Source organism: Strigops habroptila (genome assembly GCF_004027225.2).
Source record: "Strigops habroptila isolate Jane chromosome 13 unlocalized genomic scaffold, bStrHab1.2.pri S16, whole genome shotgun sequence".
Taxonomy (NCBI): domain Eukaryota; kingdom Metazoa; phylum Chordata; class Aves; order Psittaciformes; family Psittacidae; genus Strigops; species Strigops habroptila.
The window spans coordinates 2,557,526-2,581,523 of NW_022651054.1; the positions used below are offsets into that span (position 1 = coordinate 2,557,526).

Consider the following 23,998-nt stretch of genomic DNA (forward strand, 5'->3'; position numbering starts at 1 on the left):
GGAGAAGGATGCCTTGCATCCGGGCCCTTTGCTGCTCTGCATCCTCAGGGTCTGGATCACAAACACAGGTTTAGATTAGAAAGCCGGACTTGCTTTCTCTTCCTCTGTCCCCCAGGTTCAAGCCCAAGCCTAGCTGTTAGGGTCCCAGCACTCGAAGCTGCCCATGCCCTGCTCCCCATCCAGCCTGGACCAACAGCCCATGCCATGGGATGCCTCCTGTGCGTGTCCCGCTCTGCCGTGGCTGGGGTGAGTTAGTGATGCCCGGCAGTCTGAGAGCAGAGCAGAGATGCTGCACAGGGGAGATGGGCAAGGACCCATCCTGGGTGCTGCTGGAGCGCGGTGGGTGCAGGACGAGCTCAGCTCCCCCCCATCGCTCCCTTGCCGTGTACAGGGGGGACGCGAGGGAAGGGGCGCATCGCGCAGCTGGGCTGGGGACGGGGGTGCGCAGCGACTCCCGGCCGAGGGCGGGCGGTGCCGGGGCTGCGGGAGCGGGCGGCGGAGCCCAGCCCTCGGCCGGGGCCGGGCCGGGCGGGGGCCGCCCCCGGGGCCGGGCGGGGAGAGGCGAGCGGGGCCGGTGGGAGCAGAGCGGCGCGGTGCGGTGCGGTGCGGGCATGGGGCCGCGGGCAGGCGGGGCGCTGCGGGCAGCCCTGGCGCTGGGGCTGCTGGCGGCCGCGCAGCCCGGGCCGGCCGCTCGGCAGCGGCGGGACGCGGAGGTAGGACCGGCAGCGGGGTACGGGGTACCGGGGCACGGGGTGCGGGCCGGCGGGAGCGGGGGGGCCGGCAGCGGCGTCCCGGTGTCCTGCGCCCGGGCGTCCTGTGTGCCCGTGCTGTAGGGGTGTGTGAGCCCCGGCGTGCCCGTGCTATAGGTGTGTGTGAGCCCGTGCTATAGGTGTGTGTGTGCTATAAGGGTGTGTGAGCTCCCGTGTGCCCATGCTATAGGTGTGTGTGAGCCCCAGTGTGCCCATGCTATAGGTGTGTGTGTTATAGGCATGTGTGTGTCCCGGGTGTGCCTGTGCTATAGGTGCGTCTGCTCTAATATCATAGCTGTGTGTGTGCCATAGGTGTGCCTGTGCCATAGGTGTGTTTATGCCACAGCTGTGTGCATGTCATAGGCATGTGCAGGCCCCAAGTATGCCCATGCTGTAGGTGTGTGTGTTCCATGAGTGTATGCATGTCATAGGCATGTGCATGTTATAGATGTGCCAATGCCACAGGCATGCAAGTGCCATAGGTGTGTGCATGTCGTAGGGCTGCCCATACTCTGGGTGTGCCCATGCTATAGGTGTGTGCATGCCATAGGTGTGTGCAAGTGTGCCCATGCCATAGAGTGCAAGTGCCATAGGTGTGTGCCCGTGCCATAGGCACGGGCATGTCTCCAAGGTATATTAACACCATACGTGCGTGCTCACGTGGGCCTGACGTGTGCATCCACATGTGTTCTGTGGGTGCCTGTTGTGTGTATCCCACACAGGCACATCCATGGGTGGCAGGGCAAGCCCAGTGTGCCACAACCTTCCCATCTCCCGGCAAATCCCAAGGGACAAAAGCCAGGCTTTCCCTTCCTCTGCCTCTCCCCAGAGCTGTCCCATTGCCTCTGTTTGGATTTCCTCTGTTTGTCCCCGCATCATTGTCACTCCATGCCCCATCCGTTCCTGTTTGGTTTGGGAGGACGAGGTGTGAGGTTTGGCTGGTGAACAAAGGTTCGTGTTGGGGATTTTCTCTTGTTTAGGCATCAATCCAGTGCACGTTTGCACAGATGCTTGATCCGAAACCCCAGCAAGTCCTAGTGCATTAACTGGGATTTCACACACACATAAACGCTTGGAGGGTTGTTTTAATGTGCAGGCTTCTCTGGGAGATGCTGTTTTGAAGAGAGGATTTATCCATGTGCTTGTCCCAGTGTGCACTAACCTCAGCCCTGGAGAAAAATAAACTTGCAAAGTTCTTAATGCTCAGAACGTCAATAACTTCAAATTTACTCTAAAAGAAAAGTAGCTCATTGGGGGCAAAAGCTGCCTTTGGGTTCTTTACTGGTGACTTCTTGTCTCCCTGCCTCAGTTTCCCCAGTGTGATGTGCTGTGCTGGCCGGGGACCATATACACAGTGGAAACATAGAATCTGGGCTAAGAAAGCTTGTCGAAATAAACTGAGCAGATAACGCTGCTTTTAAAGAGGAAGCTGAATGTCTCACTTAGCATCCAATAGTTCCAGTGGCTTGTGGCTTTCGGACCATCTCCAGGCTTTGCTTCTAAAGCCTTATTCTTATTGCTTTTAAAACAGGCAAAGTTTGCAACAATGGCTTGTAAAGTTCCGATAAAACATCCAGTTGTGTTGTTTTCCTGGCTTGTGCCCTGGTTTTCAGTGCGTTTGTATCGATTGCAGCTCCAAGAGAGAAAAAAGAAGGAAAGTTAGGAAATCTAATTTGAACCATTTGTGTGTTAAATCATGTTGTTATCTGCAGGCTCCAGGCAGGAGAAGGTCTGGTGCGAGATAGCACGTAGCTTGGCAGACCTGGGCTGTGCTCAGGACAGCAGTTTGGGGTGTGTGATAGTGCCCGAGTCTCCCTGATCCTGGGGGAATTGTGTGAAATACATGGCACAAGAGAGCTCACCCTGTCTTGGGAGTGAAGAGCAAGGCAGAGCGCTGGTGGAGCAAGGGACAAAGGACCATACAGTCCCTTGTGTGCGAAGCTACAGGTCTGTTGTGATGGGAATCAAAATTGGGTAGAAATTGGGTAGAAAAGCAGAGAATGGGAATGGGAACGGAAAGCAAGACTGAGGGTCTGAGACATTCTCATTTTGACTTATTTTCTATTAGTATCCTTTTTTCCTATCCTGTCCTCCTGATCCCTCTCCTACTTTTCCCTATCCTGTCCCTCTTCTCTCTGCATGTGACCTCTGACTTTGCAACCCAAAGGCTCACATTTAGCCTGGGCTCTGAGCCATAGTTGTGCTTAGAAATGCTCCAGTGTCCAGATGAGCTCCTTTATGGAGCAAGCAGCCAGTTGGGATGCTGGATGCTGAGCGCAGCCTGGCTGGAGCAAGGGTCTCTGGTACCACCCATCACGTTCTGGAGCTCAGAGTTAGCTGGGACCCCCGTGTGCTCGAGGGAACCCCCACATTGACATAAAGAGGAAGAAAACCTTCTTCCTGGGAAGAATTCCTGCTGTCCAGCCTCAGCACGGCAATGGAAGGAGTGGAGGAGAGGAGGAGGAAATGCTCAGGTGCCATCACCCCTGTGAGGCATTGCTGGGCTCTGCATGGCTGGGAGAGGATGTAAAACCCATGAGAAGAGGGCTTCTCAGACAGCGTGGATGTGGCAAGTGGTTCCGAGGCACCCAAGTGCTGAGCAGCCCCTGAGTCACGCAGCGTGAACAGCCCCGCTTTCTTTCCAGCTCCATTCCCAAACAATCCCTGCTTGTTACAGGGAATAACGCCTGCCAGGCAGGGGGTTCCCATCCCAATGGAGGGCGAAGATGGAGCAGTCTCGTTTCCTTTCTCTCCTCTGACATGAAAGCACAACCAGTCTGCGTGACCAGACTGGTTTGTCAGCTGCTCTGGTATTCGCAGGGGAAGGTTTGGCCAAGCCCAGAGTTCTCCCTGATTTCCCCAAGTGTTTTGGCTTCAGTGTTGCAGCCCATCACTGCACAGGGTGCTGGGGCAGAGCTGCCAGGAGCTTGTTTCCAATGCAGGAATGAATTGTAATTGCTGATGAGATATTCCTGTATTTAACACACAAGCAAGCAGTGATCTGCCAAACCCACAGGCTGATAACACCAACCCTGGTATATTTCATGGTGTTTCTTTCCTTTCAAGTGATGTGATATTTATTGTTCCTGTCCCAAAGCATCCCTCCTGTCCAGGCAGAGGGGGAGGCAGGGAGCTAGCTCCAGTTCAGCATCCTGAAGTTGCGGGTTAGTGAAACCAGAAGGGGTTTTAGCCCTGCTTCTCAGCTCCAGAAGTGTGGAAACAAAAGGAGCATAACAGCATCTGAGTGCAGTATTTCCCAAGCTCCTCATCTTCAGTGGCTACGAGATAAATTGCTGCTAAAGTAGCTTTTCAGGAGGGGTAGGTGGGAGAGGAGATTCCTTCAGGACTGGATCTAGCACAGCAGGGGAGCAGCCAGATGGGGTTTGGGGTTTAATCACCCTCTGTCATTAACATGCAGAATTAGCCGAGGTTTCGCTGTCTTTTCAGCGGGAGGATGACCAAGCTCTGTGCTTGCTAATCTCCCTTCTTGTGTGTCTCTATATATAATATTTATACAGACACTTACACACACACTTAAACAAAAGACCCAAGGACTCTGCCAAACAGTTTGCAACTGGAGGCAGGAATGTGGCTTGGGAGAGAAGAAACAAATGAGTGTGTTTAAATGTCTTGACATCTTCTAAAAGCAGCTTGCAGGCAGGCAGCAACCCGATGGGCAGGAGGAGATGCTGCTCCTTCTGTTGCAGTGCCAAAACATGCTGGGGTCAGCTCTCCTTGTGTCCGTGCTGAGGGGGAAACTGAGGCAGCAAAGCAGGAGCTGCAGCTTCCCCTGTGTCTGTGGTGAAGTGATGCGTGATGCAGCCTGGGGCTGATAGGCAGCAGGGCTCAGGATCCCCTTGGGCTGCTGTTATCTCACGATTAAAACCCAGATCTTGGGCCGGTGTAACCATGGCATGGAATTCCAGCCCGCCCTCCGGCAGGATGGGATCACTTCCCTCCGCTGCTGAGGGATGGAGGGGAGAGATGGGGTTGTATCCAGGCAGAGCAATAGGGGACCACAGTCAGCGAAAGCCCAACAGGAGGCTTCTCCACCACTTAACTGGTGGAAAGGTGCCAGAAGCTGAGTGTCTGGAGCGAGGGCATGCAGGACTGGAGCCTGCTGCCTCTGCACTCTTGTTATCCCGGTTTCCAGGGAGGGAGGTATAATTGTATTTACTGTTGGCTGCGTTCCACTGGGATGCCTGTGGTTAAGGGCAAGGTGTTTCCTTGGCTTTAGCTCTCAGCAGAGATGATTTCCAGGGTTGTATCCAGCTCCACATCAGAGTCCTGAGGTGGGAAGGGTCCCTCTGTCTCTCCCAAACTCTCCTCCTGCCGTCCATGCTGCAGCTCCAAAGGCTTTTCTGCCCCAGCACTGGCTCCTGGGCAGCTGGATCTTTCTTCTTCTCCCTCTCCCATGCGCAGGGGGAGCTGGGCATATTACACATTAATGTTCAGCTCTTGGTTTCCTGCTGTTTTTCTTTCCCCATTGTATGGAAGAGAGCATTTCCCTGTCTGGGGCAGCAGGGAGGGGGTTTTCCCAGCGTAGCCAGCCTTTGCATTGCAGCCTCTGGAGAGGTTTAACAGGCTGGTGCCAGCCTCTACCCAGCCCTAACAGAGCCTGGCTGGTCTCAGGGGGATGTGCAGGGCATGGGCAGTGCTGGAGGGGGTCTTGAGCACTAATTTGGGCACAGAACACTGTGCTATGGGGCTCTTGGGTTCCCCTGTTGCCCTGCAAAGCCTCTGGTCCACGGGGGCCAGAAGCTACAGGGAAATTGCTGCTTTGGTTGGACTTGCAAAGCTCAAGGAGATCTGGACAGATACACTAAAACCAGTGGCCTGTGTACATAATGGTGCTGCTCAGGAGCAGCTGCAGTGGCAGCAGTTACTCTTTGCCACGCACCCTGAGTAGTCCAGATGGGGTTTCAAGCCTTCATGAGATCATGGTGGGGGAAAAAAATATTTTCATGCTTGAAGAATGGGCTTGTGTTAGGTTACAGGGGAGGAAACAGCTTCAAATTGTTATGTTTTAGATGATGAGTGAAAGCAAAACTGTGGTAGAAAAGGTTTAGACCGGGGCTCTCTGTCTGGGTGCTTTGAAGCTCACATTTATCTGCGGTGATGTAACCGCTGGGATTATCACCCCACATCCATATATGTAGCTGGTGCTTTTCTAATTCTGGAGGAGAATATTATGAAAACACAACTGCAGAGAAAGAGGCCAGATCCCTCCTCCTTTTCTCCAGGCTACTCTTCAAACCTCCCTGCCGCCCATCCCTGCGAGGATCCTCCATCCCTGTATCCTCCTTCCCTACATGCGCATCCTGAGTTGCTGCCGTATTTTGCCTCCTGGTACCCACGTAAAGGGGGAGTTATCCTTCTGTCGCTGTGGAGGTGACATGTCCAGGCTCTATGGTCCATCCTCATGCAGAGGTGGTGTAGTTTACCCAGCAAACAAGCTCATGCCCGATTTAACCTCAGTGGGATGGGGTACGCAGTGTCTGGGTAACTCTGGCCACACTGATGCTTTCACTGCTGCAGCCTGATGCTGCTACAAGATGCTGGTACCTCCAGCCGAGCTGGAGAATGTGTTTGATGGGAAGCACAGCCAGGCTTTTAGGCTGGGGCTGGGTGAAGAGTGTGTCCCAGCAGGAAGTTGTGCTGGTCCTTGCTAATGGAGGGGGATGCTCCAGGTAGAAGGGGTGTAAAGGAGGAGATCAGACTCAGTGGCTGCAGGACCACATGGAAGGTGCCTGCCCTGCCTGCGGGGAGCTGGCAGGCGCAGTGGATGAGTATGTGGGGATGATGTGATGATGACTGTTAACAGCAAGTGAAGGGTTTGGGCAGGAGGAGGAGAGGGACAGGCCCTGGCGCACCCCAGGGCTGCCATATCCAGCAACCATTCCCAATCCCTGCCAGGCAAAGCGTGGCTGGTTCAGTGCTGCCTGTGCCCAGGAAGGGATGGGGGGCACAGTAGGATTGAATCACCCTCCGGAGATGGACAGTCAGGACCAGCACCGAGTGTAGGTTAACACCATCCCCCTTCTTTTCCCTGCCCTGAGACAAGCAGGGAGGGAAGAGACTTTAAAAGCCCAAGTTTTTCCAGTTCTGCTGTCCCGGGGCAGCCCGTGGCATTCCTGGTGCTCAGCCCATGTCTCCTTTGGGATGCGGGAAAGGAAGCAGCCACTTTCCCTTTTTATTGCTCATTACTTGAACTCCAGTTCTGCACTCACAGGATGCTGGGCAGCTTGTTTGTCTCCTGCAGACAGCCCCGGCGGCGAAGAAGGCGGGTGTGGAGCATTCCTGTGACCAGGAATATTCACTTCTCCAGGAGCCTGGGCACGGGCTGAGCAGAGGGAAGCCGTTTATTTTCCTTAACATGCAATTTCTGTGTTGGAGCCAGTTCAGAGCAACAATGTCCGTCCATGTCAAGGGCCGATAAGAAGAAGAATGGTTTGGCAGAGCAGATTGCCCCCAGAGCGTCTCCGCTTTGCAGCAGCACATCCTGCATGGGGATGGGGGGAGGCTGCAGTCTGACCCTGTCTCACCCCACTTGATGTGTCCACAGCACTTGAGCCTTTAATTTAGTCATTGTGTTGAGCTGAGGTGATTAAAGCTGCGGGGTTGGTGGCTCTGCCTGCTGATGACACGGCAGCAGGGCTTTTTGATCTGTCGATAGTGATGTTTCCTCCTCTGCTTCCATCACACCATGGCCAAACACCAACAGCCATCAAAAACACCGGGGAGGAGACACACATAATCCTGTGTGAGCACAGATTTGGGGTGCAGAGGTGTCAGGAATAAAATAACCAGGCATTTCTGCTCAGCTTTGCAGCATGTTTCCCATCCTATCTCCCATTTTCCCCTATTCCTAAGCCAACACCTGCCCCTGCTCTGAGCTGTGCCTTTCCCATGTCTCTTCCAGCTATTCCTGGAGAAATATGGCTACTTTGGGAAGCAGGGGCCCAGCACACACAGTCCTGATGAGTTCACGGATGCACTGAGGTATGAGCCTTTGTTTAACCTGCAGCACTAACACAGCAGCTCTGGCTGCATGGATGTGGCTGGCATCTCACACGGTCTGATGATAAAGCACAACCAGTCCCTTCTGGAAGAGCTGGTCCGTGCCCAGCTGGATGCTGGCTGCTGGCAGCCCTGTGCCTCACTGTGCTGCTTTATTTCCCTTTTATGGCCTGGTGCTCCCCATACAATACTATCTGCAGTGAGGCCAAGGTTGGGAACGGCTGGGAGATGTCAGGGGTGAGCTGACAGCCCTTGCTCAGGCTTCTCCTAATGAGAACATGTTGACTCTGGGAGCATCCCTGCCCTGACCCTGCACAAAGTCAAGTGCAAAGTCAAACAACTGGGGTTAAAAGCTGGAAAAGGCATTTTTGAGGCTCTTCTGTCTATTTTTGTCCTGCTAGGAGATGGCTCACTGGTTGTAGGGCAAAATCCTTCTTGTTTTATCACCTGGATGCATTCCTGTCAGAGGGGCACGAAGCTCGTCAGGTCAAACGCAGATGTAACCAACCCAGCCGGGGGATTTTGGATGTGTGTGCTGATGTCTCCCTTCCTTTTCCAGGGACTTCCAGCGGGTGACCCACCTCCCGCTCAGCGGGGTCCTGGATGCCCCCACGCTCCATCAGATGTCTTTGCCGCGGTGTGGCACTGGTGATGGGGAGAGCCGCGCTGCAGGGACACGATGGGCATCCACCACCCGGCGCCACAGGCGCACCACACAGCACGGTGAGCACTGGCTGTGGGGCACACAGAGACGTTATCTGATGAATTTTGAGACTCTGAATGTGTGTTGGTTATCCAGCAGTAACCACAAAACCAGTTGGTGCTGGCACTGCCTGGCCAAAGGGAGATGTCCCAGCCACATTAAGGGGTTTAACTCTGCTCCGAGCAACTTCTCTTGCTGCTGTGTGTCCACGATTTGGCCTCTTATCTCCCACAAGCTGCCTCCTGGGCTTGTGGATGAGTAACTGGATTCCTAGAGAGCAAGAGGGCTGGGGCCAGCTGCACTTAGGACATGGGAAAAATGAAGGCAAGATTAAGAAAGGGCTCTGTGCCTTGTCAGGCTGTCTGCATCTGGCAGGGCTGGCGATGGACAGCCCCAGGAGACATCCCCATTGTCCTCCTCCTGCCTCTGGCTTTCCTTCCAAACCCCTGATACACAGCATACCCCCCGCAAGCTCCATCCTGGGCAGAGGGTCTGCTGTGCCCAGGACAGGGTGATGAGGCAAAGACGGGGGTCTTTAAAAGCTCTGGTGGTGGCAGATACCCTGTGGCAGCAAGCTGGGGTGCAGTGCCACTGCAGGTGGCAGTGCCCACAAGCAGCAGGATGGGAACGATGCCGTGTCAGTGCCTGCAGGCAGCGGGATTGGAGCGATGCCATGGCATTGCCACAGACAGCGGGATGGGAGCGATGCCATGGCATTGCCACAGGCAGCGGGATGGGAGCGATGCCATGGCATTGCCACAGGCAGCGGGATTGGAGCGATGCCATGGCATTGCCACAGGCAGCAGGATGAGAATGATACCATGGCAGTGCCCGCAGGCAACAGGGGTGGGATGGTGCCCACATGGCTGGTAGCCCTGTTCAGGAAGCCCGGAGGCTTTGTGCTAAGCTGGCTGTTTATTCCACTTGGAGCAGGAAGCCGCTGCAGCTGAGCCAGCAAAGTGCTTTGTTACCCACCCATCTCCCAGCAGGAAATTGGGGTCTGCAGTGGAGGGCACTGGGAAGAGGACACTTACTTCCAGCTGCCTTGCTGGGCTTTACAGGCACTGGAGCTGGCCGGGAGCTCTGCTGACCAGCAGGACTGTGGCCAGACAGCATGTCATGCAGCCAGCATCCTGGATTTCCCCTTGGGGAACTCCCTGCCGTAATTATCCCGGGCTCAATGGCTGTGTGTGGCTTCCAGCGCTCCTCTTCCTGAGAGCTGGCTGCATTTGCCTCACCCAGCCTTGCCTGCTGGTGCTCTTACAGCGGAGATGCTGTGGCTGGAGCCTCCTATCCCCTTCCCGCTCCTTCTCCAGCAGGAGATGCTCTGCTCCTGTGAAGGGAAGGATGGGATGCCAGGGCTTCATCTTAGGCTGCAGCCATCCAGGCAGGTATTCAGCCTTTGCCATGCAGGGATTGTCCTGGCTGGAAAGCAGAGCTGTGTCCCTTTTGGCTTGGAGGCTGTTCCTGCAATGATGAGCAGGAGAAATCGATTCTGCCCCAAGGAGTGCAACCAGCTGGCCCAGAGCTGCTGCTTGGAAATGGGGGAGAAGGAAACAGAGATGGGATGGGATGGGATGGGGTGGGATGGGATGCCGCCCAGGTTTGCCTGGCTCAGATCCTCAGCAGCGATTCCCGGCGTGCTGCCGGCTCCGTTCCCGCTGTTTCCCTGCACATCTGGAGCAGGCACTGGAGGGCTGTCACTGCTCCCACGCCTCGGCACAGGCGCTGCCACCTGCATCTCCCCAGCACGGCCCCATGGCATCTTTCCCACTCCTGGACATCTCTGGACACACTTAATTGTGGGGCCCCGGGGTCCCCACAGCTGCTGAGGAGGAGGAGGGAGCTGTGATGCTCTGGGAATGAACACACATCTTTGCACTCCTGTGTGGTGGGAGGGGGGTGGGCAGCTTAGAGGAATCTCACAGGCTCGTCTCCTTCATTGTCACCATCTGCCCTGGTGGTATCCAAGCTCTGTCTGCTCTGAAAGAGCTTTTAAGGAAGCTATGGGCAGTAAGATCTGTGGTGCTGGTAAATTGATGCTTTTAAAATGAATGGTGAGGAGTGGTTTGTTCCCACTGGGATATCCCCGGCTGGGCTTCCAGGCAGTGACTTCTTCAGGCAGAAATGGTCAGGATGCCCTTAAAAGCAGTGAAAAGACAGCCCTAGCCTGGGGATCTGGCCTGCTTCTCCTGGCTCACTATCTGCTGTGTGCATATCACACGTACAGGTATGTGTTTGCTGCCAGCTGGATGAAGGCTTGGGGTCTCTGGGTGGGTGATGGAAATCAGCATCTGCCTTACAGCAGTCAGTACCATTCCTTCCCAGGGATATGTTTCAAACCTGACTCTTCTCCCTTTGAGGATTGTCTCTTTTTTCCCTCAGGCTGGTGCAAAATCTGCCTTACCCAGGCTGCAATCCTGCATCCCCCATCCCTGTGGTCCTGTTGTGCCCCCAAGGTGCTCCTGACAGCCCTTCCCACTCCTTTTGCCCTGGGCCACTTGTTTTCAGAGGTGACTTTGCTTTCTCTCCCTGAAAGACAGTCCTTGGGCTGCATCTGCATCTGGTCATGAAGCAGGAGAGCTGCAGGTCAGGGACCCATGCTGGATTGACCCATGATGAGGCAAGAGGTGTTCAAACTGAGTGCCCCAGCTTCTCCTCTCCTCAAACAGGTTTTGGCCTCTCTCTTAGGGTTTGGTTGCAGCTCCAGCCATGGGAATCAGGGTGGGATCCAGTGGTGACACCTTCAGAGGGATTTCATGGGTTAGATCCTGGTGCAGGATGCCGAGGCTGGTGGTGGGACACCTGGATTGACTTTCACCCTCAGCTTGGGAAAGCCATGGCACTTCCCAGCACCAGGATGCTTTCTTCCACCCAGGGTGGAAGAACAAGCCCAGGTCCCCATCGCTGTGCTGAGCTTGTCCCTCTTGCAGGCGGGAGGTGGTACAAGCGGCACCTGACGTACCGGGTGGTGAACTGGCCCCCGTACCTGCCGCAGCACGAGGTGCGCCTCGCCGTCAGAGCCGCCTTCGAGCTCTGGAGCAACGTGTCCTCGCTGGTGTTCTGGGAGGTGCGGGACGGCCCGGCCGACATCCGCCTCACCTTCTTCCATGGGGACCACAACGATGGGCTCAACAATGCCTTCGATGGACCAGGTGCTGGTCGCTTACCCCTCGTAAGCTTCTCTTTTACAACGTGGGCTCTTCCCTGGCAGGGAGGAGGGCTGGGGGGGATGGAGGCAAGGCTCTGCCACAGCAATCACTTTATAACCCAGTTTGCACCAGTTTGCTTTTTGATTTGGGGTCTTCACTCTCAGCTCTGCAACTGAGGCTTGCCAACGAGGCAGCTGAGATGCTCATTATAGGATCATGTCCTCCCCACCCTGACAGCATCATCCAGACCTGAGCTCATTCCTTCCAGCTGAGCCTTTCTGCTTACCCACCATCAGACATGCTTAGGGTTTCCCTTCTCCTGAGCCTTTGCCCAACATGGGTCATTGTGGTGGCTTCAATCCCTGGCCCGAGCCCAGCAAGAAGGCAGATGCATGAAGCACAGAGCATGCAACTGGTTTGGGTTGGATGTGCTGCTGGAAATAGTCATGGGAAGCTGCTGTGCTCCCAAAGACCTAAAACTGATGGACATTTAAGCAATACAGAGCTGCACGTGCCCCGCTGCCCCTGTTTGTGGCTGAGGCCCTCTCCTGCCCCATGGTCCCTGATGGCTCTCGTGTCCCCAGGAGGTGCCCTGGCTCACGCCTTCTTCCCCCGGCGTGGTGAAGCTCACTTTGACAGCGCCGAGCGCTGGTCCCTGCACAGTGGCAAAGGGCGCAACCTCTTCATCGTGGTGGCACATGAGGTCGGGCACACGCTGGGGCTGGAACACTCCCCCGTCAAGAGCGCCCTGATGTCTCCCTACTACAAGAAGCTCAGCAAGGATTTTGTCCTCAGCTGGGATGACATCTTGGCTGTGCAGAACTTGTATGGTGAGCCTGGCTTCCCTGAGCAGCCCTGGGGAGGAGAGTGCAGAGCAGGGATGGGAACAAGGGGAGGGGGCTATGTGCAAGGTGCATGGTGGGGATGGGCCCCATCCCTTTGCAGCTGGGGAGGAAGATGCAGTAGGGCATGTGGGATGGGTACCAGGTCCTCCAGGGCACGGAAGGTTGGACTTGCTATGTGCTTGTTTGCAACCAGGGAAAGGCTGGTGCATATGTTTTGGGGGTAATAAGGGGTCTTTTCCACCCCTATAAAGACAGGGACAGGAACTAGAGAGTGGGACAAAGGAGTGCTTGGAGCCCTGGGATGGTTCCCCAGCCTTGCATTCATGTAGCACTTTGGGGAAAAACATTTCCCTGCCCCTTCTCTGCAACTCACACCCCTTGCTCCATCCCAGGGAAGCCATCCAAGGGCTTGGCCATCCAGCTCCCAGGAAAGGTCTTCACTCACTTCCAGGACTGGAGCGCAGATCCTTACGATGGGGACCGGCAGCAGAGGAGCCTCAGAGCCTATTACTGCCTCTCCTTCTTTGATGCCATAACTGCTGGTGAGCGTTGGATGGTGCAACCCTCTCCCAAAACATGCACCCTACCCCTTGCCCCAGGTTGCCCCTTGCCCCAGGTTGCCCCTTGCCCCTTGCTCTGATGAGCTACGGTGGTGGGAAAGATGGGTTTGGCTGATCCTCTACCTGCTCCTGGGGCTGACGGCATAATTGATGCACATTGCTGCCAGAGAAGAGTGCATCGTGAGGATGCAGCAATGGCTTGGTGTGTTAGGAGCAGGGAAAACACCCTAAAACTTGGCCATTGCAAGGCTTACTCGCTGCAGGAGCTCAACGTGAAAGACAAGCCTTGAGCAGGAGCTGTGCTCAGCTTTTATCCTCTCCAGGCTGGAGTGGAGACAATGAATTATGAAAGCTGGGAGTGTGGCTGGAAAGGCAGAATGGAGGATCCATAACACAAATGTCCCCAAAGCGCAGCATGGGGAGGAAAGGGGAGCTGGTGCATGGGAGCTGGGAAGAGGTTTCTCGCCAGGGACATCCTCACTCCTTCTCCCTCTTCCTTGCAGATGCAGATCACAACATCTACATCTTCAAGGGCAACCACTACTGGATGGTGCCGGTGAATGGCAACACCAGCGACCCGCAGCCCCTGCAGACACGCTGGCCTGGCCTCCCTGCTGGTATCGATGCCTCTGCCTGGTCCCAGCACAGCGGCAAGTTCTACTTCTTCAAAGGTAGGTGAGCTTGGAGAGCTCCTGCCTCTGATTTGGCTGTCGAGGTCTGCCAAAGCACCTTCTCCTGCCCATGTCCCCATGGCACAGAGAGGGAGCATCGCTGTGTCCCCAGTGTGCAGAACCCCATAGGAGCCCTGTGCTTGGCCCTGGTTGTGTCACCCCAGCAGCCTGCATCACCCCCTTGTGCCTCAGTTTCCCTGTACAGTATAGCAGTGCTCACTGGTGTTTAACAACAAAATCAGATGCATCAAATCCTTTGGGGTCTCAGGGAGAAAATGTCCCCCATAAAACATGCACAGAGGGGAGCTGAGTGAGGTGTTTCCATGGTGCACATGGTTCCCTGTGCCATGCTAGGGGCTGAGCTGCTGTGGGGAGCTGAAATGCCATCCACAAGCTGCCCGGGTAGAGGAAGGTCAAACCAGGCAGCCCGTCTGCCGGGTCAGCCACAGCTTTTAATGGAAACCAGTTGCTGGCTCCTCAGAAAGGGGGCTTTGTTGCTGTGGCTGGGTGAGAGCCAAAAGCCCCTCTGCCTTCCCGGCCCTCAGCTGCTCCCTCCCTCCCCATGGCTGGATCAGGCTGTGGCTTGTGAGCAGAAAGAGGCTTTTGTCTGCCTGCTTTGTGGGGATAAGGCTCTGTGGGGAGAGCTGAGTGCTCAGCCCCAGTTGCAATTCCTGCTGCTGCAGCACCGGTCTTAGGAGGGGTCTGGATCTGTGTGCCCCACTCACTGTGCAGGAACAGGGATGAGGTTTGCAAGGAAGCAGCATGGGCTAGCAGGCAGCATGATGGCTTTGCTCTGTCCCTGTGGTCCCTTTCCATGCCTTCAAGCCACCGTGCCTCAGTTTCCCCACAGCCTGCTCCATGGGTGCTGTTTGGATCACCAGCAGGATGGATGTCACAAGGCTGGCCCTGTGGCTGAGCTCTTCCACATGGCTGGACCGCACTGGGATGGACTCTAACCTCTCCCCATCTCTTCCTAGGAGGGAGATGCTGGCGCTACGCAGGCTCCACGTTGGAGGTGGGTTTCCCACAGAAGTGCAGCGCCCGCGGGCTCCCGCGGCACCCGGACACCGCGCTGCACTTCCAGCAGCTCCGGCGCATGGTGCTCTTCAAGGGACCCAAGTACTTCGTGGTGAGCGAGGAGCCCCTCGCCCTGGAGCCCTACTACCCGCGCAGCCTGCGGGACTGGCAGGGCCTGCCCTCGGGCACGGCGGGTGCCCTCACCCACCGCGACGGCTCCATCTACTTCTTCAGGGATGAGCAATACTGGCAGTTCCACCCGGAGAAGCTGCAAGTGGTGGCCACCGGCAAATGGGCCGCAGAGCTGCCCTGGATGGGCTGCTGGGATGCCAATGGTGGGCAGGTCCTCTTCTGAGCTGGACAAAACAGGGGTCTGAACCCCATCTCGCTCACCACTGCCTGCATCCCTCTTCATGTGACTGAATGGGAATGGTTTGGAGGAGAGCAGCAGGTCGGGGCTGGATGGTGGAGCAGTGCCCCGGTGCAGTGGGGATGGAGCCGTCAGCCCCAGCGGCTCTGCTGTGGACAAAGGCTGGAGGCTTTGAGAGACAATATTGTTTAAGACTGCAAAAAAAGGGTATAAGCCATGAGACTGCAACACCCCTTTCTGTGAAGGGTCAGGGTATCACTGTGCATTTGTCTTCCACTTTGGGACTGGGGTTTGTTGATCCTTTAACTCATTTTCCCTTGACCAGGCAAAGTGCCTCACCATTGCTTGGTTTGAGCCTTGGGTGGTGTTAAATAAGAGCCTTGAGAATGTTTCCTGGTTACAATAGAAAAGAAAAGAGGCATTTGGACAAACCCACATGTCTGTGTTGAGCTTTGCCCTGCTGTGTGTGCACAGAGCCCCTGCTCCTGCCTCCTCCATTCCTTTGTCCCAGGATGGAGGGTTGGGATCTGGAGGATGAGCCCTATGGTGCTGTGCTGGGTTCACATCCCAGCTCTGGTGAGGCATCAGCTGGAGGCACAAACACTGTGGGGTTTTGGGGGTGAAGAGGGTTTTGGTGCAGGAGCCCTTATGCGGAAGGGAGAGGGGAGGTACAGCTGAGCTACTGACCATGCCATTGCGCAGCTTGCAGGCAGCAGGAGCGCTGCAGCCGGGCTTTATGATGGGTCTGGGGTGGGTGGGTGGGTGGGTTCTCCGGTGTCTAATAAGGGCTGTGCTGACCTGGCAGCCTTTCTTGTGTGCAGAGAAAGTGTCTGTCCTCTGCTCTGTGTCTACAGGAGACAGGATCAACCTGCTTTTGAGTCCCGTGCCACAGTTGGATATGAATAATCGACATAGTACTGGGGGAGGAGGGTGAGCAGGACAGATGGACATGTCCGTGCACGCTTGTGAGGACAGCTTGGCTGCACATTCCTCATTCCTTTCCCAAAGCAGGTTCCCCACCTGGAAACGCTGCTGGCTCCTGTGCACCGAGTCACGTCTGCAAAGGGCCATCATCTCCCACAGCCAGTGGGGCAGTGTCGGGTCCCCAAGGCTTGAATTCAGTGTCACCAGCCATCTGTGCTGATCAGGACAGGGCTCAGCTTCATTAAGATGTCCTTTGATTTGAGGGATTTAGGGATTTTCACCATGCTGGGGTTGTACATGGTGGGGCTGATGGTTCACTGATGGTTGGTTCTCCCTGGACTCGGTCCCAGCACTGGGCGCCCTGCTTTGGCACAGGGTTGTGGCTGGTCCTGCTGTGCTGGGGTGCTGGGTTGGGGTGCTGTGCTGGGGTGCCAAGTCAGGGCCTTCTTCCAGTGCCAGCAGCTTTAAGCATCCTCTGCTTGCCCTCTCCCACCCTGGAGCTTCCCACAAGGAAGGCAGGAGCTGCCTTGCCCCTGGTAGGATGCCAAGGCTGGCACTTCCTGAGGAATTCTGGTGCTTTCCTGGTTTTGGGGTTTCCTTTTCCTCCCTTGTTTGCCCGTATGTTTCCAGGGGCTCTGTGCTGTTGGGATGCCTTGTGGTCAGGGGTGATGCTGCAGAGCTGCGGCTGAGCAATGGGGTGACTGTTGCATTGCCTGAACCCCATAAGTGTTCAGGGGAGACCGGTGGGAGATGGACTCACATCCTGAGCCACGCAGTGCCCCACTGGCTGAAAATCCTGCTTCACAAGTGTTCTTTTCTGCTGCTGGGCTCCCTGGCACATGCCAGGCACAGACTCCTCCGGCCTGCCATGCATTCCCCAGCCCCGGGAATAGCTGGGATTCTTGTGTTTCCTCCCCCAAAATGACACCGGCCAGACAGTTATCTGCAGTGAGCATCCTCCAAGGAGAGGACACGGGCACTGGACACAGCAAAGAGCCCCCCAAGCCCATGAGAGGTTCCATTTCAGTCCCAAGGTGCAAGCACGTCCCTGGTGGGTTTGTTTGCAGAAGTACCTGGGTGCTGGGCAGCTCTGGGTCAGGAAGGGAATCTCCGACATTCCCAGCAGTGCCCACTCATCTGTATAGTTATTCTCTTAAAGCCCCAGCTCTTGGAATCACACCATCCATGGAGGAGCTCGGCTTCTGCCACAGACCTCACTGTCATGGGCAATTCGGGATGAAGTTTGCAAGGGATCACAGTGCAGAGAAACCCCAAAGGTGGGATACAAATAACGCCCCTCATGCGTATTGTACTTATCTTCTTTTCAGAAAGAGGTTTTGGGGAGAGGATTGATGCATTGATGCTGTGATTTGCAGGTAGAGCTATTGCATTTCCTTGGAGCTTGGGCTGAGCCTGGCACATCACAGGGCTTCCCAGCTCCCACAAAGGGCTGAGCCCTCAGGCAAATTGGGCTGGTCCTTGCAGGGACCTGCTCTGGTCCCCAGCCTTCGGAGGTGACAAGACCTATCTGTTGCCTGCAGCAGGATCAAGGGATCATCCTGAGTTCAAGTATAGGGATTTGCACCCAAACTTGAACAAAACCACTGGCATTTTTATCAGGAGATGAAAGTAAACGATGGGGGTAAGAGAAGATGCTGTGATCAGCCTGGGGGGTGCTTCCTTGTGGAATCCTCGGGGCTGCTCGGCTCTCACTCCTTGCTCCATGTCTTGGTGGAAAGCACAGGGCAAGTGATGGCAGTGGTGTCTCCATCAGGACCAGCTCCCACCGAGGCATCTCTGCCCTGATCCCCGCTGCTTTGGGAAGCTCTTGCTTCAGGGTTGGGCTTTCCAGCTCCTGGTGCTGCTGTGCTGCATGGAGCAGACAGGAGGGATGCAGAGGGGCTGGCCTGAGCATCACCCCCGTGATGTGATCAGGTCCTCACACTGGACCTGCACAGAGCTCAGCCTCCGGGCGCCCCATCTAGAGAGGAGGGAGCCCTGCTCAGCGTCACCCTGGTGATGCTGGAGGTCCCCTGTTTGGGTTGGCTCCTTACCACGGTGTGTTTGGGCTTGCACAGCGCTTGGTGGCATCTCAGTCGTTTCTGAGCTTCTAATATGGGTGCGAAAGCGTGACTGCCTCAGGGCTATGAATCCAGGGGTACCAAGCCATTAAGATGCACCTTGTAGGGCCCCCAGCTCACCCCACCTATGGTGGAGGTGGGTGCAGGGGCAGCATGAAGGGGGAAAATCCCTTCTCTTTTGGTTGTGAGCAATTTGGGATGCTGTTGAGCTGCTCCCTAACTCCCTCCTGCCCTGGATCAAGTGGTCTCTGGGAAAATCCAGCCCTGGGGTGGCTGAGGAAGAAGGAGCAGGCGGAGGAGCAGGCGCTGAAGGGTTAACAGGGAGTGTTTGCAGCCAGTCCCTTGTCACCAAGGAGAAGGGAACAGCACTTGGGAAGGAAACAAAACACCCACTGCCCAGGAGGGTGATTTCCTTTCCCCACGCTGCATTACAGCCCTCGGACCCCAGAAGGGCTCCTGATCGGGACAACGGCATCACCATCCCGGGTGGCAGAGAGCAAGCGGCACCGGGTGAGTGTCGCTGGTGGGGAGGTGGGCTGGGGACATGTCCCCATTACCCGTGTCCACACCACCCGTATCCCCATCACCCCTTTCCTTCAATCTCCTCCCAGTCTTATGGCAAAATGTGGGGGACGCCGTGCCCGGCGGTGCGGAGCATCCGTCCCTACCGGTCCAGCGAGGAGTACCTCTATGCCATGAAGGAGGACCTGGCCGAGTGGCTGAAGGAGCTCTATGACCTGGACATCGAGGTGGGCACCTTCGTGGAGATGCTGGAGACGGGGTCCGTGCTCTGCTCCCACGCCAACAACATCACCCACATGGCCGGGGAGTTCTCCCGTGCCTGCCCCGGTGCAGCCCGGCACCTCCACCTGCCCGCTGCCGGTGTCGCCTGCAACCTGGCCGCACAGCCCGGCACCTTCCAGGCCAGGGACAACGTCTCCAACTTCATTCAGTGGTGCAGGAAGGAGATGGATATTAAAGGTAAGGTGCCAGGCTTACCATGTCTGCGGGTGCAATTCCCCTATGGCTGCTCCTGGCATCACCCTGTGTGTTTTCCCATGCGTCCCACAAAGCGAGTGCCACCCAGAACCATAGGCATGTGTCCCTGAGCTGGGATTTCTTGCACAAGCTCCTCCAGGCTTGGCAGCAGGGTGCTGGCACGCAGGAGGTGTGTTTGCTTGGGTGCAAGTGTGTGCTGGAGACGTGGAACTGGAAAGGGTGTGTGCTGTGGCATGATCCCAACCATAAGGACATCAGGAGCAGTCCTGGCTCTGAGCAAGGGGTCTGTCACCCTGTCCCCACCACTGGTGAATGCCTGGGAAAGGCACGGGCATGGAGTGAGACATCCTCTGCACACCAGGTTTTGTGGCTTTGGGATCATAGAATCATAGAATAGTTGGGGTTGGAAAGGACCTTAAGATTATCCAATTCCAACCCCCCTGCCATGGGCAGGGACACCTCACACTAGACCATGTCACCCAAGACTCTGCCCAACCTGGCCTTGAACATCGCCAGGGATGGAGCATTCACAACTTCCTTGGACAACCCATTCCAGCGCCTCAGCACCCTCTCAGTAAAGAACTTCTTCCTTATATCCAACCTGAACTTCCCCTGTTTCAGTTTGAACCCATTACCCCTTGTCCTATCACTCCAGTCCCTAATGAAGAGCCCCTCCCCAGCATCCTTGTAGCCCCCTTCAGACACTGGAAGCTGCTCCGAGGTCTCCAGCAGCTTCTCTTCTCCAGGCTGAACAGCCCCAATGTTCTCAGCCTGTCTCATGATGACTTCTTCTTTCATGGGATGCCATGAAAGAGCCACAGTGATTTCACTTGTAGATGCTCAAGGGGAAGGCTCTTTACCCCAACTGTCATTGGACCATTCCTAGCAGGATGGCTTCAGAGAATAACATCCCTTTGGGTGGATTTTGACTCCGCCTGTGCCCCATATTCCCTTTGTCCCCATCCCCACGCACCGGCCCCAGCTCAGCCCAGCCTGCCCTGCCCCAGACGTGCTGATGTTCGAGACGGAGGACCTGGTGCTAAGGAAGAACGAGAAGAACTTCGTGTTGTGCCTGCTGGAGCTGGCGCGCCGTGCTGCCCGCTTCGGGATGCGTGCCCCGACCCTCGTGCAGATGGAGCAGGAGATTGAGGAGGAGCTTCGGCAGGAGCTGGACCTGCCACTCACAGACACCCTCCTGCCCCGGCCCCCCCGGAAACCACGGGACCTCCACAACCTCGACCAGATGGTATTGGAGGGGCATGGAGCAGGATGGGGGTGGAGACAGGGATGGAGATGGAGATGGGTGGGAAAGGGGATGGCAATGGGGATGGGGCTAGAGATGGGTGGGGATGTGGATGGAGATGGAAATGGATGGGTATGGGGATGGGGATGGAGATGGAGATGGGTGAGGAAGGGGATGGCAGCAGGGACAGGGATGGAGATGGGTGGGAATGAGGATGGAGTCAGATGGGGACGGAGATAGAGATGGATGGGGATGGAGATGGACATGGAGATGGGGATGGGGATGGAGATGGAGATGGATGGGGATGGAGATGGCCACTCCAGGACCTTTCCCAGTGCCCCTGGTGAGGACCCATGGCTGCTGCCCACAGGTTCAGCACCTGGTGAGCCGCTGTACCTGCCCTGTGCAGTTCCCCATGATCAAGATATCTGAAGGGAAATACCGTGTGGGTGACTCTGACACCCTCATCTTTGTCCGGGTGAGTCTGCTTCGCCTTGTGCTTTTGGGGCACAGGCACCAGGAATCCTGCTCTGCTGCCACAAAGCCTCTTCCATAATCCACTCCCAAAATGGAGTCAATGGAGGGGTTTTGACTGTTATCCCCAAAGCAGGGCAGCAGGGAAGCTCAGCTCTGCAGTATGTGTTTGCATGGATGTAACATCCATGTGTACAGGGCAAAACCTGCCATCCCAACCACAGCCAGGTCTTACCCAGCGATGGGAACACTGGGATCCTCCATCCCTGCCTGGATCCATCCCAAAGGGCTCAGCACATGATGGTGCAGCGGGGTTTTCCACAGGGCTTCCCACCCTCCTTGGGGTGATGAAATGTGCGTGTTGGGATGGCAGCGGGAGCTGAGACCCTCCCTGCTTCAGTGGCACAGAGCCAGGGATGAAGCTCTATCCTTTGGGAGAGCCGGTGGCGCTTAGAGCAAGCCCAGAGCCCTCAAAGCCCAGCTCAGCATGGCACCCCCAGGCTGTACAAAAAGAGGCGGGGGTCCCACGGGTGCATTGGGTCTCACAGCACTCGGCATCCTGTGCAGATCCTGCGGGAGCACGTCATGGTGCGGGTCGGAGGCGGCTGGGACACGCTGGAGCACTACCTGGACAAGCACGACCCGTGCCGCTGCACCTCGCTCTGTGAGTCCCTGTGCCCCCAAACCTGTGGCTGGGCTTGGGGGGGGTCTGTCGTGGGTCTCGCTGCTTCTGGGGCCGTTTAACAGAGGAGGAGGCTTCATTCCTGCCCTGCCTCGTTGCGTTGCTGGGAATGCGTGGTTTCGGGGATTCTCGTTGGCTTCGGTGGCCACTAGAGGTCACGGCAGACTGCTGGATGGAGCCAGACCCCAAAAACCCCTTTGCAGGGAGCATCCCCGGGGGGCTGGATGCTGAGGCGCGGCCGGGTGGGCTGCACCCGGGGGTGGGTGCATGGGCAGCGGTGCTGAGCCCCCCCTGGTTTCCTTACAGCTCACAAACAAGCCTTGAAAAGCAGGAGCCCGCAGCAGCAAGTGCAGCATGAGATCAGGCTGTGCCCAGCCTCCAAGTGCCGCGGCCAGCCCCAGCCCACCATGCTGGTCAGCCGCTCGCAGAGCCCCCTGCCCCCTGTCACATGGGGGTCCCGTGCCCCCCCTAGCCCTCGTCCCCCTTCTCCAGAGGGCTCAAGTCACCCACTGGGTGCCAGCCCTCGCCGGGAGAAGCCCCAGAGGGTCCCTTCGAGCAGGTAAGTGATGCAGAGATGCTTCATGCCCCAAACCATCTGCTCTCAGCAGTTTTCCTCACATCCCTGAATTCCTTTCCCTCTCCCTTTTGGAAGTGCTCAGCTCCAGGCGGGATGGAGCAGGGGATGCAGCAGCTTCTCAGCCCCTCTCCACTCTTTCTTCTTGCAGGACACGAGAGCCATCAGCTCCCCCGTTGGGAAGGCAACCGCCACCATCCAGGTCACCCACTCGACCCAGCTCTGGCTGCAGGGTGACGAGCCGGGCACCCACTCCTTCCCGTGTAGCCCCCAGCACACAAGACAGCGTGGGGGTCCCCAAGGCACCGCATGGGAGCACCCCAATGAAAACCCTTGTGACACCAGCACGGGGCAGGCCCAGGGCAGCCAGCACCCGGCTGGCACCAGCACCCCCAAAACCCACCCAGCAAGGGGGGAAACTGTCTGTGGTGGCAGCCAGGCTGCAGGAAAGGGGGGTCCCTGCTGTGGTGACCCCCTGTGCCCACAGCCCCATCAAGGTCTGTGCCCCTTCCCCGCACCGGGGTGGCTCACAGAGCCCACGGGAAGGGAGACAGGGACCCTCTGGCCAGGGCCACCCGTTGTCACCCCGAAACTCCTCCAGCCAGCCTCCGAAACAGGACAGCAGCGTTAAACCCCTTGTCAAAGCCAGCCCGGCCTCCTGCCGGCCCCCCACCCCAGGGTGCAAGGGCTGTGCACCCCGGGGGACCCAGCAGTGTCACCCAGCCCCAAGCCCAAGGGCTGGGGATGCTGAGGAGCCCGAGGTGCTGGTGGATGAACCGGGGGGAGCCTGTGGTCCTGGTGGGGGGAGTGAGGGGCTCCAGGGGTGCCAGGGGCACACACAGCCCCCCGGCTATGACAGGGTGGTGGAAGAGCTCTCCCGCGGGCACCAGCCCCTGCGCCCTGTGGGGAGCTGGGTCCCCACCATGGTCCCACAAGCTGCCCCACAGCCCACTGCCCTCCCAGATGGGGGAGAGGCAGAGGGGTCAGGAATGGGGGCCCAGACCCCGCGGGCAGCCAGGGCCAGCAGCGTCCCCAAGCCCCGGCGGTGCCTGAAGAAACCCGAACGCGTTCCCTCCATCTACAAGCTGAAGCTGCGGCCCAAGGTGCGTCCCCGGCGGGACCACAGGCCAGGCAAGCGGCCCTCGCGCATCCCCACCCCGCTGGGGCAGCGGCCACCAGCCCCACGGGGCCAGCATCGCCCCACGGGGCCCCCCCGGCACCCCCAGCCCAGCAGCACCCGTCCCATGGCCAAGCCCTCGCCGGCTGACAGCGGTGCCTGGCTGACCGAGGATGATGATGAGGAATGGGTCTGACCCCCAAGTTTCAGCAGGGTTGGACCCCACCTTGTCCTAAGGTGGGAGTGATGCTGGAGGTGGGGCTGTGGTACCCAAGGTTGGTGTGGGAAGGATGGATTTGCTCCCAGGACACCCAGGGGATCCCCCTATTGCTTTTTGGAGCTGCACCCTCTCCTTACACGTAGGGTTGGTTTTGGACTGGTAATTCTCCTAAGCAGGCAGTCTTTTACTGGTTTGGGTGGAAAAATCCAGCCCCAGATTGAGAGAATGAGTGACTTTCTGCAGGGAAGAGGGGTGTAGCTGGCCCCTATGGTGTCCCCATAAAGTGGGGACCTTGCATCCAGCATCCAGGCGTGCAGACCATCTCATACCTCAGTCTTCCCCCTCTGTACAACAGGACTAACAAACCTCTTACAGCACCAAGAGCCTTAAAGATTATTTGAGTCGCTCACACTTGGCAGGGGGGGGCACAGGAGTGACCCTTGCTGAGCCCCGTGGGGTTCTTTATGGTGGGAGACCCGGGGGAGCAGTGGTCACCTCGTTGGTGATGGTCAGTGTGGTGGCTGTCACCAAGGGTCATCGCAGGCACAGCTTCGCTGCCGAGCCTGCAGCCGTGGACCCAACAATGTTTGTGCAATA

General features: G+C 57.1%; 2 protein-coding genes across 4 annotated transcripts; both read left to right on the top strand.

Moving 5' to 3' along the window:
* Positions 1–188: 188 nt before the first annotated feature.
* Positions 189–15,519, top strand: MMP28 (matrix metallopeptidase 28). Of its 3 annotated transcripts, XM_030472394.1 has the most exons (8): positions 189–246; positions 7,672–7,751; positions 8,329–8,492; positions 11,406–11,627; positions 12,209–12,454; positions 12,862–13,011; positions 13,533–13,700; positions 14,678–15,519. In XM_030472394.1, the coding sequence occupies exons 1-8, from the start codon at positions 205–207 to the stop codon at positions 15,070–15,072; spliced, it is 1,467 nt and encodes a 488-aa protein (XP_030328254.1). In that variant the 5' UTR covers positions 189–204; the 3' UTR covers positions 15,073–15,519. The 3 variants fall into 3 exon arrangements, with proteins under 3 accessions (XP_030328254.1, XP_030328255.1, XP_030328256.1); XM_030472395.1 differs by lacking the exon at positions 12,862–13,011; XM_030472396.1 differs by lacking the exons at positions 189–246; positions 7,672–7,751 and having other exon boundaries at positions 8,397–8,492; positions 11,406–11,647.
* Positions 15,520–18,483: 2,964 nt separating this feature from the next.
* Positions 18,484–23,377, top strand: GAS2L2 (growth arrest specific 2 like 2). Its single transcript, XM_030472590.1, has 7 exons — positions 18,484–18,602; positions 18,704–19,073; positions 20,099–20,337; positions 20,705–20,812; positions 21,376–21,472; positions 21,797–22,049; positions 22,216–23,377. Exons 2-7 carry the CDS (start codon positions 18,716–18,718, stop codon positions 23,375–23,377), a joined length of 2,217 nt encoding a protein of 738 aa, XP_030328450.1. The 5' UTR covers positions 18,484–18,602; positions 18,704–18,715.
* Positions 23,378–23,998: the final 621 nt, after the last annotated feature.

What these genes read in the sequence shown, in the direction of transcription:
- MMP28 (XM_030472394.1), top strand. Translation starts at nt 205, where the DNA reads ATGGGATGCCTCCTGTGCGTGTCCCGCTCTGCCGTGGCTGGG. An exon ending in CCCGCTCTGCCGTGGCTGGG is followed by an intron (nt 247 to 7,671) that starts GTGAGTTAGTGA and finishes TGTCTCTTCCAG; the next exon opens with CTATTCCTGGAGAAATATGG. An exon ending in CAAGTTCTACTTCTTCAAAG is followed by an intron (nt 13,701 to 14,677) that starts GTAGGTGAGCTT and finishes ATCTCTTCCTAG; the next exon opens with GAGGGAGATGCTGGCGCTAC.
- GAS2L2 (XM_030472590.1), top strand. Translation starts at nt 18,716, where the DNA reads ATGTGGGGGACGCCGTGCCCGGCGGTGCGGAGCATCCGTCCCTACCGG. An exon ending in ACACCCTCATCTTTGTCCGG is followed by an intron (nt 20,813 to 21,375) that starts GTGAGTCTGCTT and finishes CATCCTGTGCAG; the next exon opens with ATCCTGCGGGAGCACGTCAT. An exon ending in GTGCCGCTGCACCTCGCTCT is followed by an intron (nt 21,473 to 21,796) that starts GTGAGTCCCTGT and finishes GTTTCCTTACAG; the next exon opens with CTCACAAACAAGCCTTGAAA.